Raw genomic sequence first — 22,414 nt, forward strand, 5'->3', positions numbered from 1 at the left:
TTGCACACTGTGTAATATCCAAGAAGAAATGGGCTAATCACATGAACCACATTAGGCACTGCCCAGCACTAAACTCGGGACACTTGTGGGAGAAGCATTGGAGAGCCCGTCAGAAAATGAACGATCGATAGACTCACTGTAGTTTTGTTTTTGTTGTATTGCTCATCTTTCCTTCTGTTTCTCATGTTATTGTCTGTTTTTTAGCTATAGTTGTCTTTTGATATGCCATTGGAAATAAAAAAAAATACTTTTACTTGTTTTTTCGTTGCTTTTTCTGGGAAAGTACAAGTATTTAGAACGAAAATGTCGAAAAAATCCTTAATTTTTTTCTGATTTTTTTTTTTTTTTTTTTAAAATTTTCCTCAAAATATTTTTTTTTCTTTCGAAATATTGTTCATGTTGTAATGTTGTTGTGTTGTAAATGTTGTTCCCCAGACAAATCGCTATTTTCTCTTTTAACAACCTATGCTAAAAGTCGTGGTCACCAAGCATATACATCTCTGGGGGGGGGGGGACATGAAAAAAATCGGAAGAAATCGCGATTTTGGTGTGAAACCTGAATCTGAAAGTGTGAAGGTCATCGGATGTCCCCAGCCCAATGTCTAGCTATGTCCACACTTATCTTTGGATATGTTTGTTTAACTTCCATTTTATCATTTATGGCAATCTCTTTGATAAAACGTATTCTGAATCTGTAGAATATATATAACCCCTAATGTAAATTGGCGGGAAAGAAAAAAGACACATATCCCTTCACAACCCTCAGAGGAATTCCTGTAATAAGTACTGAAATAAATGAAAAAAATAAAGGAGAAGCCACTGACTTGTGCTTGTATCTAATTTAAACCAATTAAACAATTTAAGATTAAATAAACCAGCTTCCGTTCTGAAAAATAAAAACTGATGAAAGATGTGTGTTTAAAGATGACATGTATGTAGTACCTGTCTAAATAGTTTGAAAGTAAAAACCAATGGATTTTTGTTTCCAATTTGATGCTGAAAAGCAACAATGATTCTAAATATTTAAATAAATACATTGAATCATATCTAAATTTGTTCTACGTCAAATAAATGCGATAAAATTTGTTACTACTGACTATGGTATGGCATCAATGTAGGGATCTCAGAGAAATATTCGAATTATATTTCGCGTTTTTTAAATTTTACCTTTTTCATTTTCATTGGTGAAATTTATTTCATGAAAAAAAATTTTTAAAAATTTAATGCCATAAACAACTTAAAATTTACGTTTCGTAAAATATTAATACTAAAGTAAAACAAGTTTGTTTTCAATGGGATATACTATATTTAGTTTAAAGTATTATAATTTTTATTTATTTTTTATTTATTTTTTTAAAAAGCTTAAGTTGAAATAATATGAAAAAACTGAACTTCATACTAAAAAACTTAAGTTTAGTAGATTTGAACAAATTATTAAAATTGCATTTGAAAATTAAGGATAACACAAAAATTTTAAAAAAATAACCAGATTTTTGAAATATTTTGATGAATTTTTTTTTTCTATTCGCAATCTGTCCCTGAAAATTTTTTGTGGATATCCTTGGTTACTAGTACAGCATGCATGTTTGGATTTTAATCATTAATTTGGCTTAAAAGTTTTATCCTATCACAATTATTTTTAAATTTGGGCATTGGTGAATCAAAAATGAATATTACAACTAAATATTTTCAATGTTCATTGTATTGCTATTGAAATTAAATACGTGCCTTAATGAAAACAGCAACTAACGTTGAAATTTCAATTGTTCCTTTCTAAGCATTGAAATTTCTCGAAAAATATTTTAAAGTAGTTTCGTGTTTATTACATTGGCCCTGTTATTAGTGCTAAGAATTTATTTTCGTTTCATACATGAAATTATAGATTTCAAACATAATCGCTACTATTCATTATTATAATTATTATTATAATTATTTTTGAAAGCTTAAGAAGAAATGCATCCTCAAGCATTTCCATTGGTTATCCTTACATTAAGTCATAGAAATATTCTTCATAACCATAAGTTATATCTTACAAACATATATTCAAAATTTGATTTCTCGGAAACTATTCGACCGATTACGTCCGAATTTTTTATTTTGTCATTTAAAATGTGATACTTTAAAATTTGTAAGAATTTCTTATACCGAATAAATCAAATTTTTTCAGTCATTGCTTAATAAAATAATAAATATTTATCAAACATTATTTTTTTACGTGGAATTATCTTCAGATAATTAAATTTTATAACTGTGAGTAAAAATTTCGCTTTAAAATTAAACTTTTTTACTATTTATTCGTTTCTTTTGCCTAAAGGATTTGTACTTTTACTCGTTATTTTTTAAAAATAACATTCCCATGTATGCAACCATATGATTAGTTGCAAGAATCCGATTGCGAGGATTTTCTTAATTAGAAATTTGGGCAAAGTGAAACCTTCATAAGTTGTCCATTGGGAATACGTTACTTTTGTGGTCATTTTTGACAGGTAGTCTAATAATAGAAAGGATGAGTCAATGTTTTTATTATTTTTTACGAGTATATAATTGTATTCATTTTACCAATAAAAGTATATACATTTAAAATTAAATTTTGCAACATGGCTTAAATTAGAACATTGTTTTAAAATTTTATTAAGCATTATTATATGACAATTATCAGAATGGATTGCAATTTGTTACATAAATTTAATATTAAACTGTGCTGTTAAGAGAAATGTTGGGTACATTGTTTTTTAGTATTAAGGCACCTTCAAATATATTTTTTTCAGTGTCTTCGATAAACATTATTTTAATAGATATCTAAAAATGAAAATTTCAATCATAGATAATCAAAGGTCAAAAATAAATAAGAATAGAATATATTAATGCGTAAATGTTGCTTGAGCAAATAGAGTGATTAAATTTCTTATAGAAAAATTAAGTGACATTTGATTCATTTTTTATTAACTCTTTTGATATTAAAAAAAAATTATGCTTTAATGTAGAATGTTATACTTTTTATTCCACCTAACCAATCAGTAATAACTATAAAATAGAACTAAATGATTGATCGTAAGTAAAGGTATTTGTAAGTAAATATAAGAAATAAATAAAAATAAGTGGTATGAACTCAACAATATGATAGCCACGAAATCTAAATCACGAATCTAAATCACGAATCTAATCACGAATCTCACGATCCTATTAAAAGCTGTAACAACAATGAATACATTATAAGGAATTGATGAAATATAAAACAGAAACTTGAGTCAATAATTTTTTTTTGAATCAAGGTTACGTGTGTTTTTCCAGCTGTTTTTATTAGTTTTTATAACCTATAAAAGCATAACTTACTGTAGAATTCCATGCAAAACTTTTCAGAATAAAAAATAAACTTCAGAATATCTTCTTAAATTTAACAAGATGAAAACTTTCGTTTTTTTCGTCACATTGGCTGTTGCTGTTGCAGTATGCCAAGGTAAGCTGAACTATTTATAAAAAAAACTCATGTAGAAATTTATTAAAGATTGGCTATATAACTATTTAAAGTTCAAAATAAATTTTTGAAACTTTCTCTTGAGTTTTGTGTGTTCTTATGGCATTTATAAGAAAAAAGTATTGTGTTTGAATATTGACAATTTATTACGTTAATTTGTTTACTATTAGTTTTACATTTAAAAAAAAATTAAAAACAAAATATTCAACTTACTTAAAACAAAGTAAGATGTATAAAATAAGTATATTGTGTTTTTCTGATTTTGTTTTTGAGACACGTTTCTTTTTTAAAGCTTTGAAGAATTTCAAGTTTCAGCTTAATTTAAAATTGTAAGTTCTATCTTGCCTTCTAATTCGGATACAAATATACCCCCCCCCCCCTATTTCAACGAGAATTTATACTATTTTAAATGAAGCACAAAAAAGACCATGGTGCAATAGTTTTGATCGTAGTTTAAACTCTATACCTTTGAACTATTTTCTTTTAATATCTATTGCCTGCATTTCGATTTCGTTTTTAAAATTTAACTTTAATTGATTAACTATATATTATCTACTATAGAAATCGAATAAAAATTAAAAGGAAACTTATAAAAAGGACAATAAGAAAGGTATATTTTCTTAAAGATGTTTTTTGACCGCTCATTTTCTTTAAGAAATACCAAACGTGCAGAATTTTTCCGTTATACATTCAAACCTTCAGAATTCGGTTAGCTTTCGCTATTGGTATGTGATTTGCGTTGGCGTTTTGCCAATTTGAACTGCTGATGACGCAAGCCTGCATTTCGATTTCGTATTTTCGTATTCGTATTTCGATTTCGTATTTTGTATCCGAATATGACAAATATAACAAGTTGAAAAGCGTGAGAGGAAGAGAGGGAAAAAACAAAGGTAGCAATAAGAGAATTCGCGATCGCAACGAACTATAGGGGACGTTGTTGTTTGAGACGAATACTTGCGATTTCTATACGAACAGTCATTCAGTTGCTTTGGAGATGTCTTCAATGTAGCATTGTAGCGTTCCTTCTTTATTGTGGCTTATTAAATTTAAAAAAGAAAAATGTTTGATATTCTTTCTTATGCAAGCGAAAACAAAATGGTATCTCTTTTTTTTTTTTTTAGAGAAGGAACAGCCAAAACACATCGGAAAAATATTTGTAAATAAACAGGAAAAAAATTTGTATCTTCGTAGTTAGAGTTAAAACCTAATGCCTGTGAAATCGTTTTACTAAATTTAATGATATAACAAGAAAGACCTATTTAAACTTTACATTCCATACTTTTCCAATTATATTGTTTCAACCATTAAAATATGCAAAAAGTATACATAAACACGTAATGTGATACCATTTAATTTTGCAAAAAAAAAAAAAAAAAAAAGAATTGAAACAATTTTTTTCAAAAAATTATAAACTAGAAAACGCAAAATAAAGAATGCTTACGATAGAAAAAAAAAACGATTCTAAAAATTCCTCATAGTGAAATAAAAAACTTTCATACTGTTTCTTTTTCCTTTTTTTAGCGTTAAAAAATCAGATGTAAAAACCATTCTGTAGAGAACTATCATCAAATTAAAAAAAAATTACTTACAAGTAAATTTTTAAAAAAAAATCATAACACTTACTTGCTTTATAAATCCGGAGAGTTCCAAATAAAATGGTCTTCGTTTGAAAATTTTATTATCAAATAATAAATGCATAGATTATCCCCTCATTAGGGGAGAGTGGTGTCAATTGTAACATTTTTTACTTAACTATTTTTAACTAACAAAAAATCCAATATATAATTAGTATTAATTGACAGATGAGTAAAGTAGACTATCCCCTACTAGAAAAAAAATTAAATACCTGATTTTAAATATTATTATATTAGTTATTAACAATTTTTGACAGTCGTGCACTTGTTACAATTGTCCCCACTTACGGGGTCAATTGTAACAGTTCATAAATTCAACTAAAACAAAGTTAATTATGCATATTATCATAGTTGTGATATATTTTTTTATTGATCAAAATAGTAGTGATATTTTAGGAGTAAAAATAATAATGAGCAGAGACCTAAAGGGTTAAACTTTTAATTTTAAGGGGTTAAAAATTTTAATTTATGCTGTGAAAGGTGACAAATAAAATAATGCACATGCAACATAATATAAATGCTATAGGAAACTATTGGTGGTTCTTAAAGAGTTAAGTAATGGCTTGTAAACATAAGATTATTTATTTTCAGCTGTTACAATCGTCCCTTTACTTATTGTTACAATTGTCCCCAAGACGCCATTTCAGCTTCATTTGTTAAAAACAATGCTAGTTAATTAGCAAAACTAATCTTTTTTTTTATTGAAATGTTAATTAAGGTGTCCACTTACATATTCGGTTACTAATTTTTATTTGTTTAAACAAAATTACTTTGTTACAATAAAATATTCTAATACCAAAAAAAGTACTTGCGTGACGCGAAATATCTTTTGTGATGTAACTCTTTCAAAAGTACATAAAAATGGTTGCCATCAGGGGTGTACATGTAGATTTGTTAAATACACCTTGTGCACCACCTAGGAACCAAATCTAGAACCCGACACTCGAAATTTTTGCTCTGTTACAATCGTACCCTGCTACAATTGACCCCACTCTCCCCTACTTTTAGACGACATACCACACAGCAAAATTTTATAATTGTGAGATCGCGATATGAATTTCAATATGTAACTTACAAACAGAATAGCTGAATTCTAGTTGAAATAATTTATTCAAAATTAAAAAAAAAATACTTATTTAGAAAAGGATTAAAACTTATTAATAATCAACATAAATGATATTATTTGAAGTAATTTGGATGATTTTTTATTGTTGTTTTCCGAATTACATAGATTCAGAAATATATATTATTCTATAACTATTACAGTTCTGCACGTTCTGAAATCATATTTATTCATTGGCGTAAAGTAAGCAATGTTGACTTCACTTTAATTTGTAATGAATTGAAGGCAAAGAAAGAAATGTATTTTACCGTAATACACACATCTTTAACAGTATACGATCATGAAATTGGAAGTTATCAGTTGCAAGCTTGATAATAGAAGTTAAAAAGTATTTAAAAATTGTTCTTCAAATGCTTGGCTTGTTCAGTTTCAGAAAGATTTATCAATGTTTTAGGTAGTTTTTTCAAGTTCTTCTGTCTTTTCCTTAGAGAAATTTTGTTCTTATTTGCTGCCAAAAAAAATGGCGTCTTACTCTGTCAATGATTCTGATAGAACTAAATGAAAACTTAATAATTAAAAGCCTGAAAATAAACTAACCTCTAGAGGGTGTACTCGAGAGTTGTGATTGCGAATCGGTGGGACACTTAATGAGTTTTCATTTTTAAACAAAAGATAAACCAGTAATCAAAGATAGCTGGATATTCCGAAAAGGAAGTTCTAGTTCTTCTCAAAAATTGCTTGTCGATTTCTTTTTAAGTCGAGTATCATGTTAGTTTCAAATTTGGATAAATTTTAAAAAATTCAAAAAAAATTTGTTTAAAGACTTAAATAAATTAAAAGGAGTTTAATGTCAATTATTTGAAACAACGTAGTTTCAATTGGCAATTAAACTAGATTGGATGTTTAAATTTCACTTTCCTCAATAGAGATTTCACAGATTTAGGCAATAGTTTTGTTTTTCACTCTTTAAATCTTAATTTTTAATTACTTTTTTAATCTGGACATTTTTTTAAACTTTTTTGGGGGGATTCTGAAAATATATACGGCATACATTATCCTATACATATAATAAAATAAAAGAGTATGTTTGTGTGTCTATATACCGGATTGTGGGTAAACGCTAGACTCTAAGAATACGAAATTCAACATGAGGCTGAATGAGTACAATTGCAAACTTTTTACGAAGTCGATTCCTGATTTTTAATAAGATTTTTAAATTCGGACAAATTTAAGAAATGAAATTTTCTCATTGGTTTAGCTGAAGCCATTGTTCCAAAATAAGCCATAGACGATTCAGTTTTGTCAAATATTTTAATATATATGTATTTAACCAAAATATCTACACTGTAAAAAATTCTTTTTCAATTTACGGTAAAAAGTACTGGCACACTGAGTGCAGCATCTGTAAAATTCCTTTTCCTGTAAAATGTTTTATTTTGTTATTAATTTTTTTTTCATTTATAGTAAAATTTTATTAAATTAAAAATTTTATATTTTGTAATTAAATCCAGTAAAATTTTATTCCTTATTTTTTTACAGTAATATTCATTTAATTACAAATGCTAAGTGAAATCTTCATCAATGAGCCGCAAGTCGTTAATTTTAATCTATCTCATTTCCACTGTAATGATTGTTTTAGAAAGTCGAAATTTTGTGTACAGAGCAAACGACAGATTTCCTTAGTGAACAACTTTAAAATAGCATCTGACTTTTGTTTGACATTTTATAATTTTAAAACCGTCGTTGAACAGTCGAGCCAATTTTCAGTTTAGGACTACCGATGTTCAACTCCGTAGTCTTGTAACTTTGAACCCAATCCAGAAGACAAGGAAATTCCTGCATCAAGTATTGGAAGAAATTCGCCTTCGTGGAGGACTTTCTGATTGCATTGGCGTTGCATGGAGGGGAAAACCATGAAAGCCTACCACAGCTCGCCTGACGTTAAGGGGACTCTTACTCATGATCCATCTACTACTGAGGATGATTTATGTCAGCACTGTGGTCGGTGAGAGGCAGGCGAGGAATTTGTATCGAACAGCCATTGCTTGGATTCGAACCCGGGATACCTCATTAGGAGGCGAGTGCTCTATCCCCTGAGCCATCAAATCTCTGTTCTGTTTGACATTGTAAATAAGTAAAAAACAATACTTAAACTAAGAGATATATTATAAAGCGTTTTACAGTTAAAGTGTTAGACAAAAAAAATTAACGCATAAATTAAAATAATTAATTAATTTCTGTTCTATTATGCAAAAACTTTGTCTAAGTTTTGTTTTTGCCATGCTTAGTAATTTGAATTCCTACTCTATTCAAAATTCATTTTTTTAAATATAATTTTTTTATTTCGAAGGGATATTTTTAAAATTATATATGATGATAAAATAATAATAGTTTCTAAGGAACACTAACAACAAATGATTTATTGTCTGAAAAGAAATATTTTAGTGCTTATTCATATTTGTTATCGTAGTGTTAACAGGGACTTATTGTCTTAGTGTTAATAGATATTAAATATCTTACAAGCTATTATTATCATATCTCAGTGTTAAAAGATAATGTATGGTATGTTAAACCATATTTTCTTTTAAGCCAAGTTTTAGTATAGTGCAATCAAATGTAAGAATTTCAAATTTGCACGCTATCATGAATCAGTGTTAATATTTGTTAGGGAAATTTTTAATACGATTGAAGTTACGTCAAATTAGATTGTAGATTGAAGTTGCATCAATTTTACTTCACTTTACATCAATGTTACTAAGAATTGAAAAGTCTTATTCTTGAAAAGACATAAGTAGCCAAGAACAAAGGTTTTTTTAAATAAGGAACTGCAAAACAAAAATCTTCATGGAGGTAATAAAACAATATTTATAGATCGTCAATATTTTACAGTAACGTATAAAATATTGGCGCATTGTGAATCATAAGATAGAGCCTATTTGCTTTAGCCTTACATTGCGCTCTACTTTATAAGGCACTTGCTGTAATGAGTTTCATCACTACCTGATAACAAAAACAATATTTAAACCAAAGAAAAATAATTTAAGTAATCACTTAGATAATCATGAAGTTACGATATAGAAGTTTTAAAACATGGATTTTGGGTAGTTTCTTCCTCTATGGATTAAACTTACTTAGTAAACGATGTATTTATTCGAATGATTACTTGAAACAGCAAAAATTGAAATTTTTCTTTTGAAAATAACACGTTTATTCAGAATACTAAAAAGAAGAAGAAAAAAATTGTTTTAGCAGATCTAAAACAAGAAATGCTGAATGAATAATTTTTTCAAGTTAGATTAACGTTTTAGGTCTAAGAAATATAATTATTCATTATTTTAAAACTATTTGAAAACGTAGTTTTTAACTAATTATTTAAATATAATTTTCTTAAAATTTTATTTTATTTTTTTCTACTTATTAGTTTTGTGCTCATTTGTCTGTTTAGGTGCAAAAATAGTCAAAATTTCCAAGAAAAGCATTTCATTGAGAGTCTGATTAACATTGTGTTAATCCTAATGATAACTACGCTTGGCATATTTTGACATCTTTCAATAAAACCATTTCAAAATTGTCGTAATTAATGTTTTTTCTACTTGCTCAATATCTTTTCATAATATTAATACATGTAGATTCGGACAATTGAACAAAAATATAGTGCAATATGTGTACACATCTTTCAATAAAACTGATTTCAAAATTGTACATTTGAAACAATATACTATTGAGTAAAAAATAGGGTACAAAATGCACTTGTACTACACTGAGAAAAGGGGATGGTAAAAAGTACCAGAGTATGAAAAGTGGAAAATTTTTATGGAATTGTGGTAGTATTTAGCGTGTTTCTGCCTCTAGAAGAGCACCAAAATGCCCGGTAGTTTTATCGAAGTGCTTTGGTAATGATTTTGGAAAAATTAGGAATAAAAAAGGGTGTTATAATATAGGATAAAATTTGTTGAATGTGGTAAAATTTGGTAATTTTATCATATTACCCTAGAGCAGTGTTTCCCAAACTTATATGACTTTTGTGTACCCTTTCTAAATTTTTCGTAACGCTGTGTACCCCCTAATAAAGAAATGAATGTATTTTTTACTATAAAAAAAAATTGCACAAAAGTCAAAAATTAATACTGGTTTTTGACAATACTAATTATTAACTGTTAACTCAGCAAAAAATAGCCAATAGAAAAATACTTAATTGTAAATTTTCATGGAGAGCTTTGTTTTTAAAAAAAATTTTTTTGAAATGTTCTTTTGTTGTAAGAACACCGCTAAACTGTTCCCGTACCCCTGATGGTACGCGTACACTTTGGGAAACACTGCCCTAGAGCATGGCATGATTTGTCAAAAACGTTCTTGTTGATGATTGTTTAAGCATATGTTTGAAAGCTTTAAAATAACGCAGGTTTTTGATTATTTTAAACCCTTTTCTTTTAAACTTATCTGATGATGACATCAGGTTTTAAAATCCCCTGTTTTTCATTAAAATTCAACGTCTATAAATTTTTATATGATAAGAAGTTTTTATGAGTCATTTATGACAAGGACTGTTTTTACTTCATTTTCTTTCCCTTTTTACCTTGTTTACAAAAGTCCAACATAAAATTCAAAAATAAATGAAATTTCAGAAATACAACAGAATTTTAAATAGCTTGTTAGAAAGCTTATTACACAATGCAGGAAGTGCATTTTATATTAAATGAACAGCAGCATAAAGAAATTCAAATGCAATTAATGTCGTTTCACCTGTCCTTAGATATCATCTTTGTCATACGTCAACTATTTAAAGATTCAGGTTATGATAACAACTCAGTATAAATGTGTTAGAAGTTGAGCAATAGATACTTAAAAATAAAATATCAGATTGAGTTATATTTTTCCCAAGATGAGAGTTTTCATTTTGTGCGTCGTTTTGGCTACAATAATCGGAGCATGCCAAGGTAAGCAGAATCATTTGTATACAAATTATATTATTTAAATTTGAAAAATTACCAATAACAGAAATTTTAACAAACTTTAGTACATCTCATTAGAGAGAATGTACAGCGTGCAAAGTAAGAAAGGGACCACTCTGAATAACTTTTGATCTACTGATCGGATCTTTACGTTTTAAAACTCAATCTTAATGGTTCGAGGAAGTGAACTCAAATATTCAAATTAGTTAGTGCAGGCAATATTTTAAGTTAAAAAATGAGACATGAAAACGTACTTTCGCTTAATAAATCACTCCCAATATATAATTTCACTCCCAATATATAAGGGTAGCTTGTGATCTCGGAAATATGTTCCCAAAAGTTTTGTCAGGAAAGTGGTCCAAAGTTTGAACCCCTTAATGTTAATTTTACTTTTTGCGCGAATTTCACCATATCACGAGAACTTTTTAAGTGAATTAGAAAAATTTGCATACGATTTTAAAAATTTGTTTATCCAAGGATGATTCCATGCAAAAAATAATTTTTAGTAAGTATTGTGTCTTTTTAAATATTTTATTTAATAATAATCGAAATAATTTAGAATTGTAAGGTATACATTTTGTACATTATTTTAACGAATGTAATTTTACATAACAAAATACGAAATCTTAATTACGCACTTTTAGCTACATCCAGTTTTCAAAACTATACCCATTTCTCAAACGCGCATTTTGAGTATTAATTATGCTCACTTACGGGTTAAAATTTTTGACACTACCTTTAATATTCTATTCAAATACTACTGGAAGAGTGAAATGAAATCATTTTAAATTGCTTACTTTACCGAGATATCAGAATTTTCCAATATCTATACCAAACAAGCCATTTTTGATTGTTTAATAGATTCTCAATCAAGAGTCCGTTTAGAGTCCATTAAATGCTACTGGAAGCGCAAAATCAAATTTTAAATAAGCTCACTTTACTTGGGATATCAGAATTTTCCAAAAAACACTCCATTTCTGATTATTTTAATAGATTCTAAATCAAGAGTCCGTTTAGAGTTCGTCAAATACTACTGGATGCGCAAAATCAAATCATTTTAAATTACTCACTTTATTGAGATATCAGATTTTTCCAAAAACTATACCAAGCAAGCCAATTTTTTATTGTCTTAATAGATCCCAAATCAAGGGTTCGTTTATTTAAATTGTCAAGATTTTCAGCTTTAGAATTCCAATAAATTAAGGAGAACAGCAGAATGATGACTTTGGGACTAAAACTGGAGTCATGAGACTCTTCAATGAAATTACTTAACTTACCTTGTCTTGAAATTGGATTCATTAATAATATCATTTTTCAAACTTTTGAAAATACTTAGCACTACAACAGACAAGGCAACAACAACAATAATATTATTTAATCTTTTAACCCTTGTCTCTTAAACCCTATAATTTTTTTTTGTCTGTTTGCATTTTTTCTCATTTGTTTCCTGAATTTCTAACTTTACTTCCTTGATATATTCAAATAAAGTTTGGCGCTGCGGTGGACTACGCTTTTTGTCCTTTGGGGGCAGAACAGCGAGATACATATCTAAGTATATTTTGACACAATATGTAATATGTTGTTTGAAAACATTCTGACATTTCATCTTTATTCATTAAAAGATGGAGCCATGATCGATCCCGTGATGCATGTAGCATTATGTAAATCACACTCACCCGTGCTTTGTCATGTTTGCTAGTGTTTAATAATCACCCGCAAAGATTTTATCCGCAATTACATGACAGTTATGTGATCTACAAATCTAAGAATATCGGAATACAGAATTTTTTTAAAAAGAAAACTGACATTGTAATGTTTTAATTGCAGCCCAGAAATGCGATGCCAGCAAGGGGGAAAGATATAGTGACTGCAATTCAGCCTGCCCGAAAACTTGTTCCAATTACATGGATACTGGTACATCTTGCATCCAAGTATGTGTAAAGGGATGTGGATGTCCTGGAGGAACAATCCGAAGAGAGTCTGATCAACATTGTGTTGAACCTTCACAATGCTAAAATATGCATATTTTGATGTCTTAAAATAAAGCATCGTATCTCAAGTTTTGATTAAGATTCTTTTTTTACTCGCTCAATATTGCCATTAATCTTTCAAGGAAATGGCCCCATTATGTAAGAAGTTTCTCGAAAAAATTGTTAAATAGCAATTTAATATTTGTTAATTCACCCTATTCAAGAAAAACAACTGTTAATTGTGAGGAAAACAGTTTACTAACTGCTTTCGCCTAATACGGTTAAACAGTCAGTATTTTACCGACCCAATTGGACCCACTTATTGATTCTACTAAGTACCTTACAGCTAGGTACATATTATCGCCTAGAGGGCTAATCTGTCAATCTCGCAAGTGAAGGGACGGTGGTTTGAGTTCCCGCATTGACACTGCAATAGTTTCTCCATTCTCTTCAGCACATGAAAAGTTTCCAGTGTCGAACTCCCCAATGTGTGACCCTGAATTATTAGAATACAATACTATCATTCACACATGGAGGGCGGCACCATAAAACTGCTTAGCACAAAAAAGTCTTGCATTTCCCATTGCTTACAATAGGAGAAACAATCAGTTAAACTATTTAGATCACATTTCTTGGTTTATTTGATAATACATAATTCAATCCCAATTTCACTCTATTATGTATTACCAAACAAAAGTCTAGCTCCAATTGTCCAGCTAAATTTCTTTTTTTAGGGTTTTGAAACCATGTTATTTGTCAATAGTTAAAAAACCGTATAGGTTTGAATTCTAGTTATACTAGTTGTAAACTGTTTCAAAACTCTAAAAGGGAAAAATGTTCCTTTCCGTGCATTTTACAGTTAATTGGATAAACAGATTGTTGCTGGCTATTTTACCGTAATTTTAGAATGAAAATTTTAACAATGCAAGTGCAATATAAGTTTTGATGTAAAATAAACGTTGAGGTGTTGAATTCATATACATAGTATCTCATTAAGTCTAAACTTTCCTTAATGGTCTTTAGGTCATACAAATAACATTAAATTCGAAATACGGAGAGGGCAGAAGCGAGTTTTCTGATAATAAAGTTTAAAATTTAAATCTTATGTGGAAATTTTGTTCCCATTTATTCTGAGATCTACCTAATTTACTGTGTTATTGATAAAAGCCAATTATTCCTAGATTGCGAAATTGACATTGAGTTCCAATGGCACAGAAGACAGGGGAGAGTTTCTTAAATTTAAACTGCATGCTGATAAAAAAATATTTTCCTTCATTGTGATTTCTTCCTAAATTAATATGTTATCCATATGACTTTTAAAATTGTCTTGAAAAATAACGTGGATTGTTTACATATATCTCGAAATCAGTCGATTAATGCTTGTTTTATAGCAATGTTTGTTACACTTAATGCTAGGTTCTTGTTAATAATATAAATTTACTTAGTAATAGACAAAGTGTATTAAAAGGAAATATTGTTGAAATTAAGTTAAAAAAAATTATCATGGAAAAGTTAGACTATATCAGAATATGTGTTTGAGCTATTTCCTTTTTTTTAATGTTATGAATATTGAATGACCGCACTAAGAAAGCTAACATCCACTGCTTTACTGTCAAATATTTAAAAATTATTGTTACTATTTATACTGAAGCCTATAAAGTGCTTTAATCATTCAGTATTGTGTTGTGAGTTGTTACACAAATATGATCCTTGAGAGTTAACTCCTTCTTTCTCGCTCCCGTGAAAATGACAGGGTGAGGTTTCGCCCTCTATTTCTTGCTCCGTGATATTTCCGGGCTGGAGTGTTCAGTAGTAACGTGCCAATAAGAATAAAACTAATTCATTTCTTTTGCCCGGAAAACATTTTATTTCTCATTTTACACGACAGATCTCAGTACCAAGATATTATTAAGGTATTTGTAGATTTTTGCAGCTCCAGAAGAAATGAAAACAATAAGAGATGTTGGAAGGAAACTCATTACTACTGTCCAGATTGTGACGTTGGCCTCTGTATCTCTTGCTTTGAAATTTATCACACAAGAAAAAATTACTAATCTTTATTTATATTATACGTAAGTTTAATAAAATTCCTTTTTAATGTTTAAAACACAATTTTTTAAAATTTTCCTTCTCTCTGGAAAACCAACATTAAGTCATAGTAATCCTCATTGTTGACTTTTCCTAAAAATTTAATTTTTTTAAAATTTCAAGCTAAAAACAAATCAAAAAATAAAAATGAATATATATATTGTTCATACACATGTTTTATATAGTTTTCAGGGATAAAAAAAATGGGCACTTTTATGACCGTTTTCTTGAAAATAAACCGTTAAGGGGTTAAAATGATATATAAACAGGGAATGCGTAAGCAAAAGGAATGTGTAAGCAAAACTTTTCGAATTGATTGACAAAAAAAGAAAAGTTAAAGATTCCACCTTGCAAATTTGAAGGCCTTGAAAAGTTTACTTATTCTTTTTTGAAAAAATAAAAAAATAAAGAAGAATAAGGCTTTTCATCGTCGTAACGATCGTAATATGTCGTAATGAGTTGCAATGAGTTGCAATAAATTACATATTTTTAGCTGGTGCAATACGAGATTTACATTTGTTTTGTTTATTCAAGGATCATAATTAAAGTAAGTCCTTAAATGATTTCCTTTAAAACAATGGATAGATTTCAAAATAATTTGTAATATCCTCCTAGAATAGTAAATTCTAATCTTGAAACAGTGGTGTGTCATTAATCATACAGATTTTGATTTTTAATCATACAGACTATTAGATAATTCTAATACTGATAAAGTAAATTGATGCATTTAAATGATATTTAGGATCACTAAAATAACCTTATATAAGTAGCCAAAACTTTCAAAATCTCATTATATGTTTATATAGCAGTTCAGCTAGATTACAGTTAAAAATTTATTAACTAAGATTTATTACCTACTAGAAAATGCGATTTGTTTTTGCTTTACTATTATTTTCACTATTGATGATTACCATTATTCAAGGTAAGAAAACAATTCATGATTAATGATGTAATTTTGATTCGAAAGTTGAACTTATTGTTCTTGTCATAACTAATTAAGAAAATTATTTTATTTATTGTTAGGGATTTCGTAAATCAACTATTTACTGATTGAAATATATCTACCGTTTGCTTATTTTAAGTTAATTTACCGAACGTTCGAATCATAAATGAAATACTAGATTCATAAGATTAGTTCGTAACTTTTAAGTTCCACTGAACTAGTCTCTAATTATTCGAAACAAACTGCATGAAACTATATTATAAAATTATAAGTTACATTAATTTATTTAATATCTTGTTTAAGGACCGTTTCAACTAATATCCTATTTAAATGAAATAAAAATTTTCAGAGCTACTTTTTTAATATACTAACACGGGGACAAAAGTTCCATATTTGTTTTACTTAAGATTAAAAGCCTAGAACACGCATCACTTTCGCAAGACGTGTGAAGATAAGATTCCAATGGCGATAGAAGTTAATTATGAAAGTGATGTTTCCGTTTTAGGGGTGGCAAAACTAGAATTAATTTCTCCTTTTTAGCCCACTCGAAAAGCGGGGTTTCTAAAGACGAAAAGCCAAGCATGCATTATTTCCGAAAGAAGATTGTTTTTCAGTAGTGATAGAAGTTAATTACGAAAGGGGTTCCACATGACAAATTTTTTTTTTCAACGGCAGACTCTGAACATTCATTCTTCACCTTGGAAGATGCCTAAGTGTTGCTCATTTAACGTTACCCAGTGGGTACCTGTGAACCTAAGTCACGGAGGCGAGCAACATTACCCACGCCACACTGCCACAATTACCCAGATACACTCACGCATCACACAACAGAGAACGACACACAGAGAGAAACATCCATGCCCTGAGCGGGATTCGAACCGGCCACCATTAGCTTCACAGGCAGGTACGCTGGCCACTCGGCCACCTGGCCGGGACAAAAATATAGTTAATTATACCTTTTTAGTTCTCTTGAAAAACGTGAGTTTTAAGCATGAAATCTTCAGACGACATCATTTTCGAAAGACGACTGAGGAGGAGGACTGGGTTTTAGTGGTAAAGAAGGTAATTACGAAAATGATGTTTAAGATTTAGGAAAAAGGAAAAATAGTAAAATTATTTTGAGCATGTATTTTGAGATACAAAAAGTGTAAGAATCATCACTTTGAAAAAATCCCGAAGGGCGTGGTTTGTTTGCCAAATAACATTTTAAATTTTATTTTTTAACTATATGAAGTAAAGCTATGAACTGAAATAAAAACTTTCTTGCAGCTGAGAAACCGGTATGTGATGAAAATATTTGATACCTGTCACTCTGCCTGTCCTGTTACTTGTTCTAACTACAAAGATGAAGATCGTGTCTGTACCTTGCAATGTGTAGTAGGATGTGGATGTCCAAGTGGAACAGTCCGAAGACAATCTGATAAACTTTGTGTAAAATCATCAGAATGCTGAAATTAGCGTATTCACAACTTTATGTAAAACCATACCCTGGCAATTTATCTGTGTTTGATTCCTTTTCAACTATTATCATTTATTTTTTTAAGAGCGTAAAAGTTTTACAATAACTCACGAGTTATTATTTTAATGGTTGTTTTTCAAATGTACCATTGTTAAAAATTTTAAAAAGACTGTTGTTTTAAATAAACTCTCCCAGAAAAGTTAATTTAACGTTAATGGATACTTTAAGCCTTACTATCGTTACAATTTTTATAAAATAATTCAAATTAATAAATAAATACAAATAGGAGAAAAAAACAATGGAAATAAAAAAACAAGTTTTATTTACTGCGCATAGGCTGCAAGTAAATAAAACTCATAAAATAAGATCAAAACATTGAAAAAACATGGAAAAAATGACAGAACAACGAAAAAAGGGAAAAAGAAAAATAACAACAATAAAAATAATAAAATCCAGGAAAGAAATCCGAAAAAAAAGAAAAAAAACTTAATAAAAACCCTGAAAATAAAAGATATAATCTTTTCATCCGCTCACACGATTATACCTGCAAAAAGGAGTGCTTTCTAATATTGTATCAATACAGTCAAAGCAAAATATATCAATACAATAGTGTGAGGAGCACTAAAAAAATTTGCAAAAAATTTACTACAAATAAAACAGAACACTTTAAGTAAAAATATCACGCAAAAACAGAAAATAAAATGTAAAGAAAAAACAGAATAAAACATAAAACGAAATCTATAAAGTGAGTAGCGAATTCAAATGAATGAGCGGGAAATTTTTCAAGAATGATTTAAAATATTTTCGAAATTAGATTGCCAGATTACAAAATATGAAAACGCATATGTATGTATGTGTATACATATTTAATTTATTTTTAGAAAATATGTAAAACAATAATATTCCAATCACATTAATAAATTACATTAATAATTACATAAATAAGTACATTAATAAATATTATTTTTGTGATCCCTAATGTGTACACTTTTTTTGACATCAATCTTGAATGTGATTTTAAAAATATGTAATCAATGAAAAACACTTTGTATATCTTTTTTTATACATATAGTTCAATACTAGGCACAGTACAAAGCTTTCAGTTCTTTCTTCAAAATGATTTCAAATTTTTACCATTACATCTTAAAGAGGTTTTATTAATCTTCTTCTAGAAAAAATTTTAAAAATTTCCTTAATTTGGAAACATCAAAAAATAAAGTTAACTAAAGTGGAAATTCAAAGTTCTTTACAATGTTTTGCATTTTCCAAAAATGCAGCTTTTCACTCGAAGTGATCTTTTTCTTTTACTGTTCGTATAATTATGTATTGTTTGAATCATTATGTATTATTTTGTAATGTCCAGCAAAACAATAGGCACATTAGAAAAATTATTTTATTGAAAACTTCATTAAAAATAAAATAAAAAATGCGATGGATCATACCGATTTTTTGTCTACTGATGCAATTAAAATATTTATATTACTAAAAATAAAATTGATTTATTTCAACGATATTTTTTTGAAATTTAACTTTTATATCGAAGAAAAATAAACTTTTAACTTATTCTCTTAGATATTAATATTTACACCAAAAGATATTCTAAACCAGTAAGTAAAGTATTGAGTTGAGATTTAAAGCATTTTGCTTCATTTATTTGCTATAACGAGAAAATGAAATTAATGCTAACTTTTTTGTGCCTTTTTCTTTCATTGCCTATCATCAGTCTAGGTAAAGGTATGTAAGATTACCATAATTTAATTAATTACGGTTGACATTGTATTTGCTCTATTTGCATTATTTATTATAGATAAATTTTAACAATTGAATGAAAGAATTTTTTTTAAATTTAGACTCTTATATATTAAAAAGGCAATTAAGTTCCCACCTTTTTTTTTAATTTTTAAGTTTATTTTTTAATTAAAATAACTAAATAATTCAAACATTTTAAATGAACTAAAAAGAATGATTAAAAAAAGCATATTATGTTTTATATATGGTTAGAAATATCTGCCGGCATTTATACATAATACTAACTATACATCAAGTTTTTTTAAACAATTAAAAAGAAACAGAAAAACAATTTTGTTACAAAATTTTTTATTAAAAATATTTTTATTCAAAAACAAATAATTAAGTAATTATTGATATATAACAATTAAAAAATTGTTTAATCAAGCAAGAATTTTTATCTAAACTGTCAGAAAAAGATTTTTTCTGGGCTGATATCTAAGCTATATTTTCAAATTTCATTTAATAAAATATAAATAATATTGTATTTTCTATTAATTATTTAGTTTAACAAAGGTGTATAACACAAACTGTCTTCTCACAACTGTAAAACTTCATCAACATAATAAATACCAATGTTAAGCGTGCACAAACCAGTTATTATACGAAACTACTGAACTACCAGTTAGTATACGAAACTACTTGTGTTTCAAAGTCAGTAGCTATGCCAGCGCCATCAATACAGTTTCTCGTTTCAAAATTTGCAATTACAAGAAATTCGTACTTCTTTTTAAATATCTTGTTAACAATGAAATAATGTATCTTGAAAAAAAATAGCAAATGAAAGTATATGTAATAACAAAACAAAATGTAATAACAAATTATTTTTGATTTTTTTTTTGGGGGGGGGTAGTATGTTAGAGGGTTGCACCCCCTTTTATATTATTCAGCCGGCGCCCTTGTAAAGATGCATGGAACTCTTTGGATGAAAAATTTTGATGGGGTTACAGCAACCAATCAAATTTGATAAAATCGCATAATATGATCCTTTATATACAAATAAGATCTAGATATCTTTGCTTGCCACAGTATAAAATTTATAAAAGTTATAACGTTATTTTCCTATGATTTTTTCATTTATCCCTTATTTTAAGACAATTAAGTGCAGTACTTAACATAATTTTTTTAATATTGTTCTCGGTTATTATTCCCTTTATGATTTTTATTTTTATTCAAAATTATTTGCTTAAAACTTAAGGTGCTGTTTCTCTATTGTAACTTTAAAATACGGTAGCTACACAACGTTTTATGATGAAGATATATATATTTATCTTTTTACAATTATTAGACAATAAATAAATTATTGATATTTTTAATAAGTAATACTCAATGCATGCAATTGAAATAAAGGCAACCAAAAAACAAATAGTTTTGTGCATGAAATTTTAAAGACAATGGAGAAAAAATACTAAATTCTAGTTTCATCTATATAAAACTTCAAACTAAATCGGTAGAACCAAATCAGTATTATTGCAATAAAGATTTTTATGATATTCTCTTTAAATAATTTTTAATTTCGATGTGACAAGTTATTGTGATATGATTAATTGTTAAAAACAAGAATGATTGCAAAGCAATCGTGTTCGGTTGGTGTGAAAAGCGAGAAAGAATGAAGGCCCCTACTTTTAAAGAAAAAGTGAAAACTTCAAAATACTGCAAATTTTCAGATAAATTTTAGTAGTACAGTAAATTATTTAATTTATAAATTTAAATCAGGTTAAGATAAAAAGATTTCACAAACATTTTTGCTCATCCCTTTTTTAAAAAAAATATTAATTTGTAAAATCTTCACGGAAACATTTTATATAATTCTCGGTGCAATATAATTCTATGTAATTTAGAAAAACTGTATGCAATTTCATATAATTCTTCAATGCATTACTTATAATATTAATTAAGTTACTTCTCTTCAATGACAGAATATCTAAGAGTTGTTAGAAAATATCAACTCGCAAAGTTTACTAGAATTTACAAAACGAAATAAAGATCCAAACGCATGCTGGAACTACCCAAACCCTCGTTAATGACGACACTGTGATGGTAAAGCTTATTTGCATAAAACAACCAAATGTTCATAAATTGACCACTCAGTGCACAGATTAGTAATAATTATTTTTTACTGCTACAACAATATTTTTTTTTCGAAAAAAAATCAATCAAGATATATTTTTCAAGATCACCCATTGGTCTACATAAGAAATAGTTAAACACTTGCCATGCTGGTAAAAAAATTGCGAACTTTTATGAAACTTCCGTTTAACATTTAAAAAATTCTGGTTTATGAAACAAATTGTTAATTTGTAGTTTTCAATTGCAGCTTTATGGTTTAAAATGGATTGTGACATTAATAAAGGCGAAAAATATGATGAATGCTATTCACATTGTCCTCTCACATGCTCTAATTACAATAATGACGACATTGGCTGTATAGAAAAGTGCGTTCCTGGATGCGGATGTCCAGCGGGAACAGTCCGAAGAGAGTTTGATGACCATTGTGTTGATCTTGATGAATGCTAAATTTGTATATTTGAAAATTTTACATTAAAGCAACTGGTGACTAGTTTTATTATTTATTACAACCTTGCAATCGCCTTAAAATGTGCATAGGGATTCCTTTGAAAATATACATATTTCCATAATTCTTTGTCCAAAAATCATTTTTACAAAGAAATAAATTAAGGCTTTTATAATAAATAACAATTGAAGTCTTTATAATGATAAATAATGCCAAATAATGAAAAATAATATTTCAGAAGGGTGGATTCCAAATAAACTATTTTTCGAAATTCAAAATTTTAAGTCGATAAAAGATGGTGACTGTGATCATATATTTTTTTTAAAGAAATAATGATATTTAAACCTCTCAGAATACTACTAAAATTTCCTGTTTTGAATACATAAATATAAGGCAAATTTAAGTTTAAAAACTAAAAATAAGAAGTTTAGAATCTGAAAAAATTTATATATATATTAAATCGTAACATTTAGGTCTTCCGGGATCTATATTAATCAGCTATGTATTTATTTTTAAATCCAGTACAT

At 28.0% G+C, this 22,414-nt stretch overlaps 2 protein-coding genes across 3 annotated transcripts; both read left to right on the forward strand.

Moving 5' to 3' along the window:
• The first annotated feature begins 3,302 nt into the window (after positions 1-3,302).
• Positions 3,303-13,183, forward strand: LOC107452547 (venom peptide SjAPI-2-like). 2 transcript variants are annotated; one of them, XM_087165581.1, is made up of 2 exons: positions 3,303-3,457; positions 12,952-13,183. In XM_087165581.1, the coding sequence occupies exons 1-2, from the start codon at positions 3,403-3,405 to the stop codon at positions 13,137-13,139; spliced, it is 243 nt and encodes an 80-aa protein (XP_087021707.1). In that variant the 5' UTR covers positions 3,303-3,402; the 3' UTR covers positions 13,140-13,183. The 2 variants fall into 2 exon arrangements, with proteins under 2 accessions (XP_087021707.1, XP_087021706.1); XM_087165580.1 differs by lacking the exon at positions 3,303-3,457 and adding an exon at positions 10,951-11,109.
• Positions 13,184-17,412: 4,229 nt separating this feature from the next.
• On the forward strand, positions 17,413-21,889 carry LOC147807747 (venom peptide SjAPI-2-like). Its single transcript, XM_087166796.1, has 2 exons — positions 17,413-17,556; positions 21,677-21,889. Exons 1-2 carry the CDS (start codon positions 17,413-17,415, stop codon positions 21,887-21,889), a joined length of 357 nt encoding a protein of 118 aa, XP_087022922.1.
• The last annotated feature ends 525 nt before the right edge of the window (positions 21,890-22,414 follow it).

The sequence above is a fragment of the Parasteatoda tepidariorum genome, chromosome 6 (assembly GCF_982258835.1).
Source record: "Parasteatoda tepidariorum strain Cologne lab strain chromosome 6, Ptep-v5.0, whole genome shotgun sequence".
NCBI classification, from domain to species: Eukaryota; Metazoa; Arthropoda; class Arachnida; order Araneae; family Theridiidae; genus Parasteatoda; species Parasteatoda tepidariorum.

What these genes read in the sequence shown, in the direction of transcription:
- LOC107452547 (XM_087165581.1), top strand. Translation starts at nt 3,403, where the DNA reads ATGAAAACTTTCGTTTTTTTCGTCACATTGGCTGTTGCTGTTGCAGTA. An exon ending in TGCTGTTGCAGTATGCCAAG is followed by an intron (nt 3,458 to 12,951) that starts GTAAGCTGAACT and finishes TTTTAATTGCAG; the next exon opens with CCCAGAAATGCGATGCCAGC.
- LOC147807747 (XM_087166796.1), top strand. Translation starts at nt 17,413, where the DNA reads ATGAAAATATTTGATACCTGTCACTCTGCCTGTCCTGTTACTTGTTCT. An exon ending in GACAATCTGATAAACTTTGT is followed by an intron (nt 17,557 to 21,676) that starts GTAAAATCATCA and finishes GTTAATTTGTAG; the next exon opens with TTTTCAATTGCAGCTTTATG.